The sequence below is a fragment of the Gracilinanus agilis genome, chromosome 2 (genome assembly GCF_016433145.1).
Source record: "Gracilinanus agilis isolate LMUSP501 chromosome 2, AgileGrace, whole genome shotgun sequence".
NCBI lineage: Eukaryota > Metazoa > Chordata > Mammalia > Didelphimorphia > Didelphidae > Gracilinanus > Gracilinanus agilis.
The window spans coordinates 402,612,890-402,636,941 of NC_058131.1; the positions used below are offsets into that span (position 1 = coordinate 402,612,890).

The 24,052-nt window shown below is 32.8% G+C and overlaps 1 protein-coding gene across 1 annotated transcript in view; it reads right to left on the reverse strand.

Moving 5' to 3' along the window:
- ANKHD1 (ankyrin repeat and KH domain containing 1) overlaps positions 1-24,052 on the reverse strand; it is a 138,475-nt gene that overhangs the window by 61,694 nt on the left and 52,729 nt on the right. Inside the window, exons 4-13 of the mRNA XM_044659894.1 lie at positions 21,463-21,619; positions 20,738-20,885; positions 19,791-19,938; positions 18,579-18,812; positions 15,338-15,432; positions 13,454-13,691; positions 12,964-13,155; positions 11,572-11,681; positions 6,819-6,878; positions 759-846 (exon numbers count right to left, since the gene is read on the reverse strand). Coding sequence (XP_044515829.1) covers positions 759-846; positions 6,819-6,878; positions 11,572-11,681; positions 12,964-13,155; positions 13,454-13,691; positions 15,338-15,432; positions 18,579-18,812; positions 19,791-19,938; positions 20,738-20,885; positions 21,463-21,619 — 1,470 coding nt within the window. The remainder of the gene's footprint in view (positions 1-758; positions 847-6,818; positions 6,879-11,571; positions 11,682-12,963; positions 13,156-13,453; positions 13,692-15,337; positions 15,433-18,578; positions 18,813-19,790; positions 19,939-20,737; positions 20,886-21,462; positions 21,620-24,052) is intronic.

The window sequence follows — 24,052 nt, forward strand, 5'->3', positions numbered from 1 at the left end:
CACACACACACACACACACAACCTAAAAACAAAACAAATATGTGTACCTATGTTCTATTATCCTTCTACTTCAAATGATTTTCAATATAACTTTCTACACATCCTAGATTAAAATGCTCACAAAAAAATTCAGAATAGTTTTTTTTACTTTTTAAGAAACGGCAATAATAAAAACAATATTCTTATGTTTCTAAATGTAAGCATGCTAATTTCATACCTTTACCATGTGGCAAAAGAGTATTACCTGGCCAGGCAATGCTATTCTCACTAGAACATCAATCCCTTAGTTACACACGCACAAGATACTATTTTTACTAGTTATTAAGTGCAAGTATTTTTACTAAGTAAATTTCAATATTAGTAGTAAAGTTTAGAAGTTGTTATAGAACAAGGCTACAAACAACTTTATCCCACTCTTCATAACTACAGCAGGTACACAGACAGAGCTACTTGGGATCTCATCAGTTGTCTTCTTCAATGAAGAGCCACACATAATTTTGCTTTACTCAAAATTCTTTGTGGTAGGACAATGGAGCTTTTATAGACCTATGTTACTTAACCTAGTAGATGGAGGTTCTTAAAATGGACATAAAATCTACATGCAAATTGTATAAATGTAGCTATATCTACTTTTAGAAAAGACTAAATATAGGTAAAATTTAAGAATCTTAAAACTATATTACAAATTATCTTGATACCAGAGCAGAAGTCACAACTACCTTTTAGAATTTTAGAAACAATCACCAATGTTTTTTTACCTTTGCTAATAAGAAATTGTACAGTACACAAATGACCAGCTCGGGCAGCTTTCATTAAAGGAGTTCTCCCACCTTCAGATTCATGTTCCTGTTATAATAAAAAGAATCATGTATCAGTGAAAGCTATCAAAAGTCTTTATTAAATATACAGTATCTGTTCAAGTTTTCTAAGTACAGAGAAATATATCAAGTACAGCTAGATCTTTAAGCAAAAGATATTTTTTAAGTCATCTGGCAATTATCTACCTGATTCCTCCTCAACCCAGAAAACAAATAGAAGTAAATGAAGTACAAAGTAGAAGACAGTATAACATCTCAACTTTACCTATCTCAACTTTACCTATCAAGAAATATACATGGGGGTGAGGGTGGGGGGTGGAGACTGCTAGATAGCTCAGTGGATTGAGAATCAGGCCCAGAGACAGGAGGTCCTGGGTTCAAATCTGTCCCCAGACACGTCTTAGCTGTATGACCTGGGCAAGTCACTTAACCCCCATTGCCTAGCCCTTACCACTCTTCTGCCTTGGGACCAATTCACACTATTGATTCCAATATGGAAGGTAAGGGTTTAAATAAATAAATATATATATATATATATGTATATATATATATATATCTCCATATGGGGTAATACTCATGTTCTGAAAATTCCATCCAATTAACTTCAACTTATAATAATTAAAGGAACATTAACCTTATGAGGCAATTAGAGAGGCCTAAATTTTGCAAAAGTTCATGTTTTCTCTAACAGTCAATTGCAAGAAACAAACAAGTAGAATAAATTATGAAGAGATGGAGAAAGAAAAAAGAATATAATGTCCCAACAATTAAATTTTTTTAAAGAAGAAAGCAATACCTGAGAAACCAGTTTTGTAATAGGATTGATTTTGATAACACATGTCACAAATGAAAAAATATCTTCAAATCTTATTACCGAAGGTGAAATTTCAATGAAGATGAGCTTGCTCTAACTATGTTAATGATGGGGAATACTTCAGAAGAAGTGGAAATGTCTCTATCAAGCTCTTATTACACACACATATAGGCAATGATATCTGAAATTTAAATGATTTCCATAAAAAGATGATGATCAGTTCCTACATTTTCTTTACTCTTCAATTTACTAAGAAATCATGAAGACAAATTTGGTAGTCCTTTTCGGGAACCTGAACTGAATTTTCTGACTCTGAAATTCAAATTTTCAGATACTAGAATCTTTCAGCCTGAAAATGGGAGGTTCTAGGGTTCAAATCTGCTCTCAGACAAGCTACTTAACCCCATTGCTTAGTTCTTATTGTTCTTCTGCCCTGGAACAATACATAGTACTGACTCTAATTACAGAAGGTAAGGGTTTTAAAAAAAAAGATAAGTAAGTGTTTGTTAGTGGCAATCACTTCAATTTTGGGATAAATTTTGCTAGTGATCAAATATTTCACCTCTCACTTTGTACTTAACAGGTAATTTAACATCTCCTTAGTTTTCAGGACAGTCACAGAGGTTTTTGTTTTCTTTTATTTGACTATGTATCTGAATTTAAGAGAAATCTCTGGCAATAAAGCATCTTTCTCTGATCTGGTAGTTAGCAAGTGAATAGTGAAAACTAAATGTAAAATGTGAACCCTGAAACATTTAAAACTGGACTTATGACTATATTCCAATTTTTAAAGAAGGTTTTAACATAACTATATATTATTTCTTATCTTCTCATTTAAAAGAAAAAGATGTTTTGACTTCATCTAGCTGCTAATGTACACTATACAATTTATAGTTATTTAAATTATCCATAAAAATGAGTACAAGAATTATGGCCAATTTCAAATATAAATTATTTGACTTTGGAACATGCTTTTGTCTTATATTTTAATATGAGTATATCTAATGTCCTAAAATTAACAAAACAAAATAATGAAGCCACATTTTGGAGACTTACGCTTGTAGAGCTGTTTAATTTTCTTAGCCCGATCCTTGACACATTGAAACCTATTTGATGCTCTTTATAATAGCTCTTTTTCCCCCCAACAGTGAAAAAGCTTCACTGCTAAATCTACCTTGAGTTTAATGATTTGGTTTTTCACTTTCTACTAGCTAAATTTATGAGTATGAGAAGTCAATAAAACAAGAATCAAAGTAGGCACATATGAAAGAAGACTTGTATAGGTGACTGTGTATGACACTTATTCTCACTGGTGAACCTAAACCCAGGAGGCAAATAAACCTTCTGAGATTATATATATGCAGTTACTAAATATGACACACACAAAATGGAGGACATGAAGCTATACGATTCAAAGGATAGAAGTGCTGGGCTTGGAGTCAGGAAGATCTGAGTTCAAAACAGGCCTCAGCCATTTACTTGCTGTGTAACCTAGGGCATGCCATTTAACTCCCATTTGCCTTAATTCACTGGAGAAGGAAATGGTAAACCACTCCAGTATCTTTGCCAAGATAACCCCATGGACAACATCAAGCCAAGAAGAGTTGGACATAACTAAGCAATAAGAGTTAAGACTTAATAGGTAAAAGTAACAAATCCCAAGACACTAATTATTAGAATTAAAAATTGGTCACTCCTCAACTATATGTTTCTTTCCTCAAGTTTCTAGAGAAATAATACAATTACATTTGAGAAATCTTGGGTCATATAAAGATGTTGCTACTTTGCCTAAAATGTGTCCGTGGACTAATATTTTAAAATTCAGGCTGCCCATTTTGTAAGATTCAATATTTCCAAAAGTTTCACAGCACTTGATCAGCAGATCCTTAATATCTAGTAGGGTTCAGCTGCATATGGTTATTTGAATATTTAGTTCACTAGTCAATATTTTTTCCTAATTGTAATTTTGATTACATAAAACTTGTAAAGTTTTTAAACAAACAAAACCAATGTTGCCAAAATTGGAAGGAAACAGGAAACTGGGGCAAAATATTTGCAGCAAGTATCTCTGATAAAAGTAATTCCTCAAATATTTGAGGAATTGAGTCAAAATGATAAGGACAAGAACCATTTTCCAACTGATAAATGGTCAAAAGATATAAACAGGTAGTTTTTAAAGGAAGAAATCAAAGCTATCAAGTAAAAAAAAAAAAAACAAAAAAAAAAACAAAGGAAAAAATGCTCTAAATCCCTATTAGAGAAATGCAAATTAAAATAACTCTGAGATACTGGTCAGACTGGCTAACATGACAGAAAAGGAAACTAATAAATGCTGAAGGAGATGTAAGAAAATAGGTATACTAACACACTGCTGGAGGAACTATGGACTAGTCCAACCATTCTGGGGAACAATCTAGTTTAGCAATACCTTTACTAGGTCTATACCCTAAAGACAGATATAGGTAAATATCTATCTATATATCTATCTACTTATAGGGAAAGGACTCTCCAGAAAAACTTGATAAGATTTACATAAACTGATGAAAAGTGGAATGAGCAGAAACCCAGACAAAAATAGACACTATAACAGCAATAATGTAAAGATAATCAACTCTGAAAGACATAGTATCACTGAAAAACAGAATGATCCACACAATTCCAAGGAACTCATGATGAAAAATGCAATCTGCTTCCAGACATAGTCCTGACAGACTTGGAGTACAGTTTGAAGCATATTTTCCCCCTCTCTTTTTATATGTGGAAAAATATTTTGCATGACCCCATATATACAATGAATATTATATTTCTTGTCTCCTCAATGTGTGTGGGAGGGGCAGTGGCAGGGAGAGAATTTGGAACAGAAAATAAAAAACTGAATTAAATATTTTTCCTAATTGAACTGTTTTAGGAAATAAGTCACTTTTGATTCTTTGTTCCTTAATTATAAATTTTCTTAGTGAAAAATTTTGCATGAATATTCATAACCTAAGACTCTTGAAATAATTAAAAGACATCAAACTAAAAAATTTATCTTTAAATAGAATAAAAGTGTATATAGCCTTAATATAATGGGAAGCTAATAAAAAGTTGTTAAAGTAACAAACAAGGTGAATAATTTATATTACCTTTCAAGTTCTATACCTAAAATTAGGCTACCAACAGGTTTGACAGGTCTTAATAGATACAATTAAGAGATTACATCTTCAGTATGCTTATGTAAGAAGAGCTTCTTAAAGTACTGATAGATACTTTTACGAAAATATTTTACCCTAGTATAATAGAGGTGTGAATGGGAAAATAAGTTAAGAAGTTTCTGCTTGATTTGCTTAAAAAAAAAAAAAAAAGACATAATAAAAACAGCTTCCTTAAAACATTAAAATAATGCTTGGGAAACATGTAGGAATTGTTTCTCTATGCTAATGGTTATTATAACATTTAGCTTCCAGAAATCACAGGCTGAAGGAGCAAACAAAAAGCTATCATATAATGGTTCACTATTTAGTCAGAGGAAAAACAGACCAATGAGTATGGTTCAAAGAATTAACAAAAAATAATTGATCTCAACAATGATAGCTAGTAGAGACCAATTCCAAAATATCTGAATTTTTAATTTCTACTCTCATTAGAAAGACCTTAGGAGACTTTGGAGCCAAAGGGCATCAAATAGAATTCAACTGTAGGGGCTAGAAAAGAGTCAAACATAATTAAGAATGTTAAGTTTACATTTTAATAAAATCTTCCACAGAATTGGTAAAACAAAATTTTCTTTTCAATGAAAGCTAACAATCAACTTAAATTCCAAAGCATGATGATAAAATTAAAAAATGGCTGGATCCCAAAGACTAATGAAATGAGAAGATGACTCATTTGTAATGCAGAATATAACACCCACCCCAAGTAGATGGAACTGAAGCAAATCTCTTTGGATCACAATGAATATTAAATCTGTCTTGACATATAAATATTTATTTCCTTAAACATTAATTTGCTCAGAAGTGGGGGTGGGGACTGTTAAGACTGAGTCTTATCATTAGATTAAAGTACAGTAGTCATTCCTGGGCCCAACCCCACTGTTCATAAAAATTTTGTAGGACCCCATTCTGACTTGGGCCAGGTCTCCTGGTATTACTCTACTCTTACTCCTGAGGGGTTAACCATACTGGTGTTTGATTTAGTGTGGATGCTAAAAGATATGTTAGCCCTACTACAGCTCAGAATTTCCTAACTCATACAATCCATCACTAATTTCACTAATTTCAGGAGGTAGCATGATGTAATAGTTAGAATGTAGGCCTTGGAATGAGGAAAGCTTATAATCAGGTCCTGTATCTGCCTAGCAGGTTTGATCCAGAGCAAGTAACTTAACCTTTCAATGCCTCAGACAATTCTCTTGCTAACACAAGACTTAAATGGAAGGTGAGCTGCAATTTCTACAACAGGAATTCTCCCAACCTGATGAACTCATAGGTCTAGACCAGTGATGGGCAAACTTTCTAAAGAGGGTGCCAAAGGAAAGGAAATGCTCATGTCAGTCTGTTTCTAAGGCAACTCTTTTGAAGTTTCATTGTATTGTATCCTACTCATTGTATCTGTCAGATTAGGAATAACGTCACCCAGCAGGATAGAACATTTCAGGGGGCCGCAGTTTGCCCATCATTGGTCTAGATCATTCCTTCATCTTTAAAACTTCTTAGAACAAGGCAAGTGAAATTTAAGAAAAAAAGTTTTAAACTCAAATGTTCATATACATTAGGAGTGAACAATGTTAAAATTTTGTTAAACTTTAAAAGATAGTTTTTTAAGGTTTATACAAAATCACAATGCTACCAACACATAAGCTAAAGATTTCTGATGGTGAGTGAACAAACAATAAATGTTGACTCCTCTTTAGTAGAGGAACCTTAATTCTCTCCAAAAGGGGCTGCTAAAAATAACAATCTCAACGGGAAAATCCCTACTCCTCAGGGAGATTGGAAGTCTATCTCCTAGAAGAGATATTATGGGAAAATGTATCAGGTGTATCTCTTTTACTGAGATTCTGTTTTCTCCTTTGAAGAAATTTCCTCTGCTACCCATTGGATTCTTTAACTTCAAGGACAGAATCCAGGTACACAAAGCCCTGGTTATCTATAAGCATCTATTCCTTATATAGTAGCTTACAAGCATCAAAGGCAGGCCACCCTCACCTGATGCTTGGCCGTCTCTATGCCCTCCAAAATAGTCTTCTTTAAGTCCTCCTGCTTGTCCTGCGGAAGGAAAAAGAAGAACTCACGGATCTTATTCCAAAAAATAAAAGCACACCAAGCCATGAAGACTTAGTGATATTTCAGGTGCTCAGCAATAAAACTAAAATTCTTCTCTAAAAAATTCTCATTTCCAGAAACAATAGACTTAAAAGCAGACTATGAATATTTTTAATTGTCCAATGATAACCAGGAAAAGAAACTTTAAGCTAAATTACTAGATATTTCTGGAGAAATAAAAGAAGTCATCAAACTAATGCCTTTGTATCCTAACACAACAAAAGCTATGAAAGTAAATAAGAGTCAATATCTTAGGATATCTGGTTGAGTACAGGATGAATTAAAAAAATAGGTTTTGGGGAAAAGAGTGGTTTTGGTGGGGGCAGTAAGGCATAAGGACATTATTATGATAGGAGGAAGGCTAAAGAAACTCAACTAGTTTTTACTCATTATTCAAGCTTTCCAAACTAAAACTAGAGCCATCTTCAAAAGAAGGCTAGCATAAATCTACAAACTCTAATTTATAAAATATGCCACAGAGAAGAATTCAACCTTTCAGACTTTTCTCTTACTCAAATGAAAAATCCAATAGTCAATTTTATGCAGCAGATAAACAATATGTGACCAAAAAATCCCTAACACCAAGCTTAGTAGACTGTATTTACCTAGATGGTCTTCAAGGCCCATTAAATCCCAACTTTGGACATAGAACACATGATAGTACAGAGTATCAGTACAGTCAAAGTACCATCTGCTCTCACTATTTTGGGAAAATGTTCAAGTTAACTCAACCAGCAAAATAAGCCTAAGAAAAATCAACAGTCCCATTGAATTCATAGTCTATGATTAACTGAAATGTTCAGTTGATGCTAATTAGTTACAAAGGCCTACAAAACTTGTTAAAAAGACCAAAGTTTCATCACTGATGCAATATGTATAATATTAACTTCCACAAATGTAATAAGTTTTAAATGATAAGTTCTTAAGATTATGGTCAACACTACTAGAGAGCCAAAATAGTAAAAAAGGTTATCTTTACCTCAATGATGGAAGATCTAAGTGAATTTTATGAAAATAGAATGAATTGATGGGGGGGTGGAGGGTGGGCAGCTAGTTGGCTCAGTGGATTGAGGGCCAGGCCTAGAGATGGAATATCCTGGGTTCAAATGTGACCTCAGACACTTCCTAACTGTGTGACCCTGGGCAAGTCACTTAACCCCAATTGCCTAGCCCTTACTGCTCTTCTGCCTCAGAACCAATACACAGTACTGATTCTAAGAGAGATGGTAAGGGTTTAAAAAAAATGAAATGATTAATGATTATCATTCATTAGAATTCTTACCTAAATGGTTTATGCCAGGTTCTATTTTTTCCTTAAACTTCATTATGAGAAAGAGATAAGAACTAGTGAACAAATACATTGTATATATATGAACTATATATCCAACTCACAGCCCTCCAAGAGCTCTATTTTCTTCCAGATCTAAACAACCCTAGAGCAGATGCTATTGGAACAGGAAGAAAGGAGTAATATTTCTTTGCATTGTATTGCTGTGCATTCTTTCTTTCCTACCATAATTCCCAAGGTAGCAAGCTTCTAGAAGAAGATCTAATTCCTGTTCTAAGTTTCACTGACTATTGCAACCATGATAACTGCAAAACCAAACTTGTGGGAATAATTCCCTGAAGGGGGCAAAGGCAAACAAACAAGTTTAAAAGAGAAAAGATTGGGAGTTACCTAAGAAGATAAGGAGGACAGATTCTAGGATATGTGAATTAGTTCCACACTCCCATGCAAACTATCTGCGAGATGGCTAATATTGAAGTGAATGACTATTCCATAAAGGAAAAAGATTGTTAAAATAGATGAGGTCTTATGAGGAAACGTTATGCTTTCTAGGACTATTTATCAATATCTAGATTCTTGAATCACACCCAGAATTAAGTACTAACATGAAAATAAATGACTAAAGAGATAGTTTAAAGGAATAGTGCTGATAATTTTTTGATTAGTTCTTTCACATATATAGTACATTCAGCTCAAAACACTCTTAGCTTCAAGTTTTTAAGGATCAATATGGCTCTCCTGCCAGCCTTACAACTCAGAATGGCCATTCAGCCAGTAACAAATCTATCTGCTGCTTCTAATAACCGTGGACTTCTCCATTTTGTTCACAAAAATATCTTATCTCAAATGTCTTACTAAAATCCAAATATATTGTTTCTACAGTACTTTTTTTATATGTCCAGTAAGTCAGTCAAATTATTGAATTGCTTAAATTTAACACAGAATGCTGAAAACACAAGATTTTCTATATTTTTCACAAACTACATGGGAGAGAAGCATATCAGCCATGAAAACATTTCAGGGATCCCAGTCAAAAAAATGTAATTGCATAAAAGAGTGACCAGTGTTCAAAGTCTAAACTCATTATTAAAAAACTAAGGCCTATGGGAGGATTATTCTTGGTTCCCTTCCAGAGTCTCAATAAGAAGTTCCTGAAAGATCCATTATCTTAAAATGCTTGAATACGAGGTATTAAATCTGAACTAATCCTAATTTTGGAAAAGAACAAATTTAAATAGTATCAAAATGCACCTTGAAAGCAAAGGATGGTAGAAATTAAAACATAGGCTTAAAGATTAATGGGACTTCTGAAATTCAGTTTGAAAAAGGAAATTATTTAGTTGAGAGGAGTAGATAACAAATTTGCAGGGAAATCAAGGATATATTTCTACACCTTTCACTGAACCAGATTTAAGTGAGTCTTCCAAAAATAAACTTTCATCCTTTCTTCTAAAGAAGATATTCTAAAGATTCTACAATTGGCAACTTTTTAGATATAAATTTTCTTACATATATTATCTGGTTGCTTGTGTTTAACAAAATACAGAAAACAACTTGGTCCTAACAAAGGTAAAGATGTTATCAGGAACTGGGGTGGGGGTCCTTACAACTATAATTTTAACTGTATGTATAAATGGTCAACATTATAATGGAAAATAACAGGGGTAGGTTATCTGGATGGTAGATAAGGGGTACTCACATAATACTAACTAATGAACATTAAAAAAAAAAAACAACTGAAGAATTTGTTTAGTTTAAGGATTACAATCTTATGGGAAGCTTTCATAAACTCTAAAACTAGTTCAGAATGAAATTTTAAAATTGTGCAGTTTGGAGATGCTGAGATAGCCTAGAAGTCTTCAGTAATGGCCTCAGTATTTTTCAAATCTTCTACATGATATTTTTTCCACTTAGTATCAAAATGGATGCTACTGAAACACAAAAAAAGGATACTTATCATTTTGACCTGCCAGGGATTCTTCTCTTTAACTACTCATTAAAGTTACTGTTACCTCTGAAAAACAGGCCCAAGTACTAGTATTTTGATTCATTTACCTGAATTTAAAAATAAGTAAATTCAGGTAAACCAGCAATTTTCACTTTTAAGAAATTTGAAAAATTTTCAAAATAGACTTTTAATAATCTATGTTTTTGTCTATTCAGTGTTCAACTAAATACAAGCTATCTTTCTTTCACCTACAAATTATATGATGATCTTTAAAAGCTGATATGATCAAAAAAATTCTTCACTCTGTTGCCAAATGTGTGATGAACATCTTTGAAGTATCTATAAGCTTTTTCCTATATCCAGATCTTTTTTGCATCAAATGATAAATATTTCAGCTCTCACTTTCCTGTAGGATCTACAGAAGCAATACTCTCAAAGAGGAGAGATTTTGGAAAAGGTAATAAAGTAATTTGATTTCCTTATTCAATCTTTTTATGATGATCATCAAAAGTGAAGTATTGCTATCAGGTTTTTTTAAAGTGGAGTTTCTCATAGGTTTTAAATTACAGAATAAGGTCTATAATAGACATTAATGAATGCTAAGTATTCCAATTCTTTTAAATATTATTAGAAATAGTTCTATTTAAACACTTTGGAAGGGGGTGTTGAGGGTGCAATACTGTTTTGAAACTCAATTTATGGAATAAGTAGTTAACCAAGCTATTTTGCTTTTAAGCTAAATTCCTAAAAATTTAGTTACACAATTAAGAATACATCAAGGGCATTTCAAGTTTCAGAAGAAGCATATTATGAGAATTGATCATCAACTCATATATACCTGAAGTGGTCTTTTATGCAGAATTGGAATCTGGAAGAAATGCTTGACAATTTAAAGTATGATCATAAAGTTTATTTTCTCAAAGAATGGGATGATTAAAACTCAGTAATAACAATCTATAGGATGTTTTACTAGATATGAGCCTAGATTATAAGTCGGAAGATCAATGCACACATAGCAATAAAAGTTGTTAGGAGGAAACAAGTGACTTCAAAGACAATAAAACTACTTAAAACCTAATTTCTGGGATCTAAGAAACAAAATAACCCATCACCTGAAGATATTTTAAGGTTACCTCTGTACATATCAGTGAATATGTTTTACTAAGGGGCAGCTAGAAAAGTCATAAAGTAATATCAGAAACTTAGTTATTGTTAGTAACTAAGGTACCTGCCTTTCAATAGTACAACCTTTGAGACATCCGTTGAGCACATGAAGTAGACAGAAAAATTGTCTATTAATATTTATACAAAACATGCAAACCAGAATTCCACTACTATTCCTGAAAAAGGAAACTATAAACACATCTATATAAAAATGTGTAAAAGTAATTTTGTCTTACTAAGTCAGCCCCTGCTTGAAGTAGCACATCTGCAACATCAGTATGCCCATTTTCACAAGCATAAGTCAGAGCTGTATCTCCTGTTGCTGTTGTGGCATGAACATTAGCCCCTGGAAAAAAAAGAAAAAGCACTTTACCAATTCGGTTCCTAAATCTGGTAAAATCAAAGACCGAATTGTACTTTCTAAAATATGTCTATTTTTCTTATTTAAAAAGTCATCTAAGTTATATAATAAAATAAATCATATATATTTTACCACATAACTCTAGGGATCATATTCCTAAAAGGTACAAAATATCTAAGCATAATAACTATGCAAAAGGCACTGATGAGAATAATCTTAAGATTAGCAGAAAAGATGGTAATAGGGAAAATGGTTAAACAACATTAGAGATTAATGAATATTTTTCTCATAGATAAGTGAATATAGTGGGGAAAGAGGCCAAATAATGAATGTATGTATGTATATATGTGCATACACACACACACACACACACACACACACACACACACACACACACACANATCCTAACACACACACACACACACACACACACACACACACACACACACACACACACACACACACACACATATATCCCAATTAATAGTATGTGGATATCTATGGTCATCTGTCAAAAGTAGGACATTAGTAAACTTCTATGATTGATTTGAAGTCAAAACAACTCAAAATCTGAAGCATGATCTTTGTAAAATATTAACTTTCCTATTTTAAATAACTTCCATGAATGATTCAAAACAAAAAAAAAACTATAGCTAGATTGTACTAATTAAAACTATCACCACAATTATTACAGCATTTGAAAAAAAAGTTTATCAGATAAGTGACACTTTTTATTTTCTTAATTTATAAGTTTCATTTGCAAATAGCTGGCCAGAATTTATAGAAGGCATTGAGTTATGCAGATACATATTATTTCTCATAGTCAATCAGATATCTACATATATGTAACATAATTTGTCTCATTGCCTTGCTACTCTAAAAAGTCAAATATGACATGAGTATGTTTAGAAATATGCCTTTTCTATTTCACATTATCAGTCTGGAAAATAAGTGAAATAAATGGCTGATTATTGCAAAATGCCACATAATTTACAAATCATTTTTAAGTACACCTCCAGCCAAAGGGCAGCATGTCTATTTTCAAAGGATTAGTTAGATGAGATAAGTTGAAAAGGTTTATTATTACTAAACTGACTTCAATCATAAATTTTTTGACTCAACTCTCAAAGACCATCTATGTTGTTAAAAAGGGGTTCTGATCTTTGTTGATGGAAAGACTACTCACTTTTCTCAGAGTGAAAATTAATTTTAAAAATTAACCATGCAATCTAATGTTCTTTATTGCATTTTAAAATGGTTCACATACCTGCTGCCAGTAAATATTTAACTAATTCAAGGTGTCCCTCTTGAGCAGCCTCCATTAAAGGTGTTGAGCACCCTAGTTCTATATCAGCCCCTGCTTTAATCAGGAAATCAGCTACTTCAGAAAATCCTCCACAGCATGCTAAAGTAAGAGCAGTTTCTTGTGTTTCTTCAGTCTGTGCATTTATATTTGCTCCTAGGGTAGTCATAAAGATAGATCAAATTAATTATCAAAATTTCCTAAAATATATGTTCACAAAAAGTTCAGATGCTAACTTCTTTTTCTATTGTATTCAATTATTTAGTTTATCACCAATGCAAATAAGCATTTTGTAGAAGCATATAATAAAGATATGTGATAAAATAACCTTTAGCAATCATTAAATATGCTTAAAGGATATGAAGCTAAAAGGAACCTTAGAAATGATCCAGTTTAATGCTTTTGATTAATCCAAATCAATTTGAGGAAAAGAACAGAGGTAAAATGTTCTTACCTTGTGCTAAGAGGAGTGCTACCATCTCTTCATGACCTTCTCGAGCAGCTTCCATCAAGGGAGTATAACCTTCATCATTAACTTCTTCAAGATTTGCTCCCCTTTCTATCAATAAAGCTGCCAACTCAACATGTCCACCACAAGCTGCTAACGTTAGTGGAGACTCAAATGAATCTGCAGGCATATTCACTTGAGCCCCACTATCCAAAAGCAGTCGTGCTACCTCTACATGTCCATCCTGCAGGATTTTCAGGAGCAGGGGAAAATTTTTTATGTTTTATTTTGACAGTAGGGAGCAAGGAATTGACAGAACAGAAGGAGGAAGAGAAAAAAAGAACATTAACTTAATTGCAAGCTATCAGTTATATCAAGCTCAAAATTCTCAGTTCTATGTGTGCCAATGATATATTTATTATATCCTAATTTTTGCATTAACCTCACAATTTCTTTGGAGAATTAGGATTGGTATTACAGATAGATATGATTCATTAAATGCAAACAGTATTAACCTGGGTATGCTTTAAAAAAATGGGAATATTACAGTAATAGAAAATAGCTGCTAAGGATACTTTAAAGATAATTTAAAAACCAAGTTGCATATATAGATTTTAATCTTGCCATATCATAAACCTGGGAATTTAATAAGAATTACTTTCATTTCACAGCCTTATATTGTATAATACAGGGTAGAAAATGCCACTTGATAAAAATTTAAAGCAAAGGCTTTCCTCTCACCCCCCAACACCACAGCTGATTGCTATGTTGGTATCGCCATTTGAAATGATATTGCTAGGGGAAATTCCCTTGTGGATCAATTCAGCCCTATATATTTCCCTTGACAAAACAATCTGCTGCTATGATACAAATCTTACTTGTGGATCAGCTCCATTTCTCAAATACATACAAAATTAAAGTATTAACTACTTGTAACCAATTGCATCATAAACAATCTGCTTAGATAATGGCAAATAGCAACAAAATATTTTAACACATATTCCATTTTTCAACTTTTCCTTACAATTTCCTCTCCTTTAGTTTCTAATTCTTCTCTTACTATTTTATGGTAGCTTTTAACTCTTGATGATACTGTTACCATAGATGCCACGTTTTATAAATGTATGTATCCTACTTACTTCTACTTATGCTTTAAAGTTTACGTTTAAAGTCTCTAGACTTTAAATTACATGACGAGTAGGAACTATGCGTTCATGTCTTACTCGCTTAAACTTTCTTGGTATCTAGCACAAATTTTTCATCAAAGTTTGTGAACTGAATTCACCAAAATGAAGTCAACTGAATGAATGCAAAGATTTCCAGCAAGAATTTAGGACCTTGGAGACCTAAGTCTTTCTTAAGTGATTTAAAGAAAAATGTTTATATGGTTCCTAGTATTATGAAAAATTAGGGAACTTTATTAGTTATGTAGATTACAGTCAACTCTTGATTATCCATTAGTTATAAAACAAAATCTGCTAAACCCTGCCCCTCCACCCCCCCACAACATGCAAATATGAATGACTTTAAGATTACTTTTATCACTGATCTTTCTTGATTCATCTATGCCACTTGCTTTTGAAATTTGTCTGCACTAAGCCAAGAATGGATTTTAAATTTTAAAATAAAGTTACTGTAATTAAAAATATAAAAATCATTCTTAGCTCATGAAAACAGAAAAAAACAAGTGGCAAGCGAGATTTGGCACTTTGCCTATAAGTTGCCAACTTCTTATCTGGGATCACAAGTTGATTAAACTTTGCTTTGAGCTAAAGGAACAAATTATAGAAATTAAAGTCTGTTTTCTAAATCATTTAAGATTAAAAATAAGTATATATAATCTTTTTTTCTCTCAAAGAGTCCAAGTGAATTAAATTAAAAAATAATTACCATGCAGGCCTCCATTAGTGCTGTGTGCATCTCATCCGTTTTGTGTTCTTGATCTGCACCAGCTTCAAGCAGAAAACGAACCATATCTAAATGGCCTTCAAAAATAAAAAAAATTTTCAAACAATGTTTCAAAAGAAATAACTGTCCAAAGTTAAGTTGTTCTAAAAATTTTCTTTAATGACTATGTAAAGCTTATAAAATTCTAATAAAATAGATGACCTACACTGCTTAGTGGGTTTTTTTGAAAGACTGGCTCACAATTCACGAAACAACACTTCCTATTTTGATGCTTTGATTCACTTATTCATCATGCCAGAAATACTTAAATATGGAAACTAAGGTCATTCCAAGGTAGATAAGAAGAATCTAATTCAAATTTATAAGAATAAGAGTCATTCTCTTCAAATGATAAATGGGATACCAATAGTTTTCAAAGAATAAATCCAAGCAACTGATATCCAAATGAAAAAAATGCTTCAAATAACAATTAGAGAAATGTACATCAAAGCAACTCTGAGGTTCTACCTTATACTTACTTATCAGATTAACAAAACTGACCAAAAAAATGAAAATGATAGATGCTGGAGAAAAGACAGATGCAGAAAAACAGGCACATTAAGGCATTATATTGTAGATGGCATTGCAAATTGGTCAGACCATTTTGAAATATAATTTGGAGCTATGCTCAAAAAGTTATTAAACTGTAATTTTTATCCAATAACCCAAAGAAATCAAAGAGTGGATCAAAAAGGTCCTAACTGGAAAGGCAAAAAACCAACCAAACAAACAAATGAATGAATGAATGAATGAACGAACAAACAAACAAATAAATAAATGGATAAACAAGCATTTATTTATTCATTTCTAGTAGTTCTTTATGTAGTATTAGAGAAATGAAAAATAAAGGAGTGCTTGCCATCTAAGGAATAGTTCAATAAATTATATAAAGTATATTATGTAACAGAAAACTATTGCGCTGTACTATAAAGCAGCAATCATCAAAACAATTTGGTAGGGGGCAGCTGGGTAGCTCAGTGGAATGAGAGTCAGCCCTAGAGATGGGAGGTCCTAGGTTCAAATCTGGCCTCAGCCACTTCTCAGCTGTGTGACCCTGGGCAAGTCACTTGACCCCCATTGCCTACCCTTACCACTCTTCTGCCTTGGAGCCAATACACAGTATTGACTCCAAGACGGAAGGTAAGGGTTTAAAAAAAAAAATTTGGTAATGGCTAAGAAATAGAATGGTAGATCAATGGAGTAGATGAGATACACAATATACAGGGGGGTAAAAGACTTTAGAGCCTAGTATTCTCCAACTGCTGGGAAAAATTGTAAAACAGTATGGCGGAAACTAGGTATAGGCTAATATCTCACACCCTATACAAAGATAAAGAAGGGCATAGGAACTGTGATATTGGAAATTTGGGAGTCCCTGAACTAATTTTGACGTCCCTGATCTAAATTTACTGTGGACAGTTAGATTTCTTTCAAACTATATTTCCCATCATTCCTCTTGGGTAATCAGGTGGGTGGAAAGTGTAATTCCATAAACAGGAGTATAAAGAGACGGGATTGGTACTTCCTCTCTTCTTTGGTGATTTGGAGCGGAGTCAGGATGGGAGGAAGAGGTAATAGGGCCCACGTATTCTGAACTAACTCAACAGGTCCATGGCTTCATTTTTCTAAATGGCTTTGAATAAACCATTTGAAACTATGATATTTTTAATTTTATCATTCTATATTAATTTTATTTCTTACAGAACATGAATAGTTTACCTGGCAGATCTTTGGAGAAGGGAAGAATTTATGACTAAACAAGAGATGGGGTATTATAAAATGTAAAACGAATAACTTTATAGTAAAGTAAAAAGCTTTTGTACAAAAAAAAAAAAAAAAAAAAAACTAATGTAACCAAGATTAGAAAGGAAACAACAAACAGGGGAAATTTTTTTATAACAAATTTGTCTGACAATGGTCTCATTTCCCAAATTTATAAAGAACTAAGTCAAATTTATAAGAATGCAAGTCATTCCCCAATTGACAAATGGTCAAAGAATATGAACAAGCAATTTTCAGACGAAGAAATCAAAGCCATCAATAATCATATGAAAAAATGTTCTGAATCCCACTTGATTAGAGAAATGAAAATTAAAACAATGCTGAGGTACTACATCACCTCTATCAGATCAGCCAACATGGCAGTAAAGGAAAGTGGTAAATGGAGGAGGAATTGATGCAGAGAGAAATAAGCAGAACTAGGAGAACACTGTGCACAATAATAGCAATACTGTATGATGATTATCTGTACAGCAATGCAATGATCTGGGACAATCCTGAAAGACTTTTATGATGGGAAATGCTGCCTACCACCAGAGAAAGAACTGTTGAATTATCTTTCATTATCAGTGTATTTATGATTTTATTTTGGGGTTTGGGGTATGTAATAGTGTGCTCTTATAATAATGAGCAATCTGGAAGTGTGTTTTGTATGACAAAGATAAGATTTAAAATTAAAGAAAAAAACTACTGTCAGAAGAAATGAGAGATGGATTCAGTAAAACTTGGGAAGCCTTGAGTAAACAGAGTAAAGTGAGCAGAACAAGAACAATTTAAACAATAACAACAACATTGCAAAAACAAATAACTTTGAAAAAGCTTCAAAATTATGATCAATGCAATGACCACCAACCATGATTCTAGATGAAGTATACCTCTCATACAACACCCCACTAAGAGAGAAATGGACCCAGTATACATAATGAGACAAAATTTTCAGAAAGGGACAATGAGGACATTTATTTTGCTTGCCTATACATATCTGTTATACATGCTTCAGCTTAAAGTGTACTATGATCTAAAAAGGCAAAAGCAGTTATACAGAATTCTTTAAAATAATGGCAATTTTCAAGATCTGATTATTCAAATCATGGATCTCAGAGGCAATAAAGGGAAATTGTTTTTTAAAACTGAAGTTAAAAAGTACTCCACGATATAAAAAAGAATCATACTTTGATAAGTTTTTAACTCTTACATCAAACCAGTATACTTTAAGTCAAACTGGAACTCCATAAATACGAATTTTAGAAGTAGGTTGAAAAAAATTTAATTTCGATTATAGCCAACACATAACTAAAGAATACAAACAGCATTACAAATTGTGTTCAGCAGGGAGCTTATAATTTTTGACATTAAAAGCCCTGTCCCCCCACCCACCTTACACAAAACATATAGTATAACCTACCTTTATAACATGCAAGTGTAAGCGCACTCTCTTTGAATTCATTTGAGTGAGTGTTAATGCCTGCCCCATACTCCAGGAGAACTCTGGCAACTTCCACATGACCAGCACTAGCCGCTTCCATTAAGGGAGTATGGCCATTTTCATTGTGATCCTCTATGTTAGCTCCTGCTTTCAATAGTACTTTTACAATGTCCACAAATCCCCCAGCACAAGCATAAGTTAGTGCTGTGTTTCCTAATAAATCAGGGGGAAAAGGTGAAAAAATGCAATTAGCCAAGTTATACATTTCAGAACCTCCTTAAACTTCTAGAACCCTCAACTTTCTTTGGTATTAAGCAGAGGCAACAAAGACTAGGTAGACAGAAAGAAATGAATGGCTATATCAAGGCTATTTTCTTAGTAGTAACTGTTTCTTAGTTTTTGTCATTCATTACCACACCATACAAACACTTGATTTATAAACCATAATTTCACAGCTTCATTTCTATTTAATTTTTCTCTGATGATTTCTCGAAGATTAATCTAACTTCAACTAAAAAATAACTACTTGATTTAAAAAATAATTTCTAGAGGCAGTTAGGTAGCACAGTGCATAGAGCATTAGGTTTGGAATTAGGAAGATCTGGGTTCAAATGTGACCTCAGACAATTCCTAGCTGTGTAACTCTGGGCAAGTCACTTAACCCCAACTTAACCCCGACTGCTTAGCCCTTACCACTCTTCTGCCCTAGAACTGTTCCTTAGTATCAATTCTAAGATAGAAGATAAGGATTTAAAAAGAAAATTTCTTAAAATTCTGAAATTTCAACAGGATTAGTCTAATACCGGACATACTAAATGAATATTTAATGCTTTGTCAATTAAATTAAAGAGAATCATGTTTATGAGTTTAACTATTTCTATACTCTCAACCTTAATTTTAACTAGCCACTATGGGAATGGGTACAGTTAAACGACAAGGAGCACTTGGTGGTATAAGTCAGCACTATTGTAAAAACTCAAAAGGAAATGTTCTGATTCTATAAAAAGCAAGGATATCTACAAACTGATTTCAAGAATTATTAAAATAAAAATTGCTGATGAAATCTTGAACTCTACAAAAAGAGTTGTAACTAATACAGATATAAAGTTGTCTTTTGCCAATCAAACTGTCATTCTACATTGTTTTGCTAGAGAAGTATATTCACTAGACAAATGCTTTGACAATACATACCTGTTGAAGACTGGGCATTGACATCTGCACAATGAACAAGCAACAACTTCACAATGTCTACATAGCCTCCACTGGCAGCTGCCATTAGTGGAGTTATGTCTCCTTTATTCCCTCGATCTTCAACATTGGCATGCATAGCAAGCAATACCTTTAAAACAAAAAGCATACAAAAATAGTCACTTAAACTCTGAACTACTAAAGTTCATACCTGAAGTCACAAAACTAGGGTAACTTTTTTCCTTTAGTAAGTAACCCCAAGAAACACAATTAATTACGGTTTTTGTTTAAACTGAGCTTCTCTACCTCCTGCCTTCTCATCCTGGGGAAATTTCTACCCTGAGGCCCATGCTCAGATTAACATTACTTGAAGGAACCCAGTCATCCTCATTTCAAACCCTGTTTGTCTCACTCTCTGGACTTCTGCCTTACACACAGTAGGTGCTAAATACTTAGTATCTGCTATTCAAAAGTTAAGATTTATTTACAGAGCACCTTTTGCTCATAAAAGGAAGCAATTTACTTTCAGCCTCCAAGTTCAATGTTATTCCTACCAAACTATTTAAAGAGTACAAATCTGTATTGTGAAAGTTACTATGTGGTTAAGTAGATGGTGAGTTTCTATACTGAAAGGACAAAACTAAAAACAGAATTCATTTTAAACGCAGATAAATTACTTTTATCTTAAGTTTAAATACTGTACCAAAAAGAAAAAAAATCTACATAACATGCTTCCCAATTCTCTTATTTATTCATGTTGAGCCTGTAAAATATATGGATGAAAGGAAACATGAATGAGGGGCTATATACACACATATGTAAATGAAATATCTTACTAGCATTAATTAAACAAAGCTACATACTCCAATTACATTTCTTCTTAAAAATCAAAGAGAGGAGGACATCAAGACAATGCCAAAAATTCTTCTAAAATGAACATTTCTACTTACTTGTGCCAATTCATAGTACCCTGCTGAACAGGCCAAACAAAGCAAACTTTCTCCTTCTTCAGTATGCTCGTTTACACTTCTTCCTTCATCTAGCAATTTGCGGACAGCATTCACATCCCCATCTGAGCAGGCTTCTGCCAAACTGCGACTAAAAGACAAAATAAAAGGATACAGCAATGTGCAATTGCTCGAGTTCATAATGCCGTGATATGCTAAGAACAAAGTGACACCAAAAGGCAAAAAAGAAAAAAAGTTTTCTGTATTTTTGCTACTGTTATGCACAAATGCTCAAAGTTTTAAAAAGATTTAGTTTAAAAATCATGTTTATTTTAAAACAAAGTTGAAACAGATGAATTACTTTAATGTATATTAACTTATTCAACTACTGGTTTCTATTTTTCTTTCTTCTCAAACAATGCATTTAATTCATTAGCCAAAATATCAGTACAAATACAAAAGGATCTACTTAAGATCTAAGAGTTAAATCAAATAAAACCACAGCTTCTAGAAAGGTAACTTCCCAAAGAAGGTAAGGCTGATACCTTATTCACCTTTATTTCCAACAGTGCCTAAAATATAGTAGGCACTCTGTAGGTTAACAAAATTATTGCAGGATCTCTAAATCCTATCAGTTCTACTAAATATAAAATATTTAACTGAAACTAATGATCCTAGAAATTGCCCTTGAGGGAAAAAAAACATTCTCAAATTATCATAATACATACTTGTCCACTTGTCCTGCATTATGACTGTTCTCTGCTCTCATTCGTGTCAAAGCAGCAGCAGCTTCATCCAATGCACAGCTGACAGAGGAAGTCAGTCTTCGAAGCACCTCAGGATCTGCGAAGGCTTTACCATCGGCAGTTGACAATTTACCAATTCCTTCAGAGTATGTTCATCAAATGGGTTAGTACGAAAAAAAAAATCACACAAAAGATGCACATTTTAAAATTTTCAACCACATGCATGATTAGTCCTAAAAAACTTATAAACATGCTACAAAATGCTATTCAATATACCTGACTTCACAAAATTTTAAAGTGTGATATACCACCAAAGCAAAAATAATAAAGTTAAAAACAAGGCAGTATGTTTTAGTCTAAACTTATTTTAAGATGATCACACTGTTTAAAAAAACTCTAGGCTACTGGATTTAGCATTTAACTAAAATTTAAATGATAAAATATTTAAGCAAAAATGTTCTTTAAGAATAAAATAAAAACCTTCACTTTGCAAGTGGATTGAGTGTGTCGAAGTTGAGGTATACAAGGAATAGTGCAGAGAAATGTGCTTTAAAAATAAGTGCTTGTTTTTTCATGGACTTAAGAAGCTGACATATAGCTCTCTCAGATAACTATGTCCACACTTTTCCTATTCAAAAAAAGAAGACACGAGTCTTGTGAGTTTTGAGTTAAAATGATTTTAGAATTACCCTTCATTATTTTGGATTTAGGTTTGGGTTTGGGTTAAGTATGCAGGAAGAGACAAAGCAATCAAAGAAATAGAAATTTTAGTTATTTAGTTTTAAAAATTCAAATATATCTTGATCATCTAAAGAATAATAGGCAGGTATGTCTAAATGATATGTTTTGGAATGTAACTTTTAAATTGCATTGAACAAAATTATTCAAGTTGTGATTACATATACTGTACTATAACAGAAGTAGATTTATAAATTAATGGCAGATAGTGTGCCAATGGTTCCTATTAGGCAGAATTTTTCTCCTTAAAAATCTTTGTCTTAAAAAGTGGTATAGTTTCATGGCTAGAGCACTAAACTAAAGGTAAGTATACAAAAGCTACTAAAAATCTAGCTGTGTCACTCATTTTACATAGATCATGGGAAAATGATTATAGCTTTCTTTGCATAACCATCTTCAGGATGGGTATAATGCTAATCTATCAATTTTTTTTCTACAAAATCTAAAACATGTCAGAAGACAAATTAGATTATTTGCCAAATGCCTTGTATTTGTATCCCCAAGGATTAGCACCATCCTTGACACATAGGAAACCTTTAACACTTTTTCACTCATTCAGATGCACAGCATTCCTTATAAGATGAAATATAAACTAAGACATTCTTTACATAGAATGATAGATGAAAGAAGATCCAGAAGAATTTGCAGGATAGGATTCCACTTGGTCGGATAGTCAATAAATATTTACTAAGCACCTATTATTTGATAGGCAATGTGCTAAGCAGTGGGGATACAAAAAGAGGCAAAGGTCCAAATGGTCCTACCTTTTAATATATCACCCCAGTAGGAGCCACTCTGAGGTGATAGAACATATTTACAAATTCTCATCTTTTGGTAAAATGTTATGTGTAACTATCTTCTGGGTTACATGTGGCATCATCTACTCAACATTAATGTCCCTTTTACTTTATCTTTTTTGTTTAATATTTTCTTCCAGTGTTTTCTATGGCAACCAAATTTAGCAAACCAACTTATATTCTCTAACATTGAGAATACAGGATAACAAATCGTAATTTTCTCTGGAAATAGTCTAACCTAACAGTTTATGTATGTCCTACTACTAGTCCCATTACTAAATACTATCTTTAAAAAATTACACACTATACTGACGACATTCTTCCTTTGGTAGATATGAAAAAACGGAACTCTAGATAACCTATATGTCAATTCTCTAAATCTGGAAAAAAAATACTCACCATAGGTTCTACTAAAATACTATTATAATGCATATAAACATATCATTCATTTAATCCAATCTTAATTTCACACATGAGGAAATGAGGCCCCTAACTCCAAATATACTGCTTTCTAAAAAAACCTACACTATGAAATCATCACTTCCTATTTTAACTATGTACTTTCCCCTAATACTTTACCTTGCATTAAAGTTACTTGTGTTAATATTTCAGTACAAATGAGCCAAGTTTCACTGAGTTAAATTATATCTTAAATGTCTAAGAAATCCAGAGTGCCTACTACAGGAGCTTGTAGGTAGAATACAAACAATAAAAACTTAGTGAATGGATAGATTATAAATCTTGACTATCTACATTATTACCACTGACATAAGTACTAAAACTGTCAAAATAACCATAATAGTGATGAACTGAACCCAGTGTTTAAAGACTGCAGAAATAAGTTAGCAGGTGACTACTAAAGTTTTTCCTGTATCCTTCAGAAAACCAAAGGCTATATTGTTCTTGATTAATAAGTTAGTATTAATAAGTTAGTAGTGGTACCAACTTGTTTGTTTGATGTACTGGGAACAAGCAAAGGAGTAGACTGCACTAAATTCTACGACAGGCTAAACTAACTGAAATTTATTCAGACCATC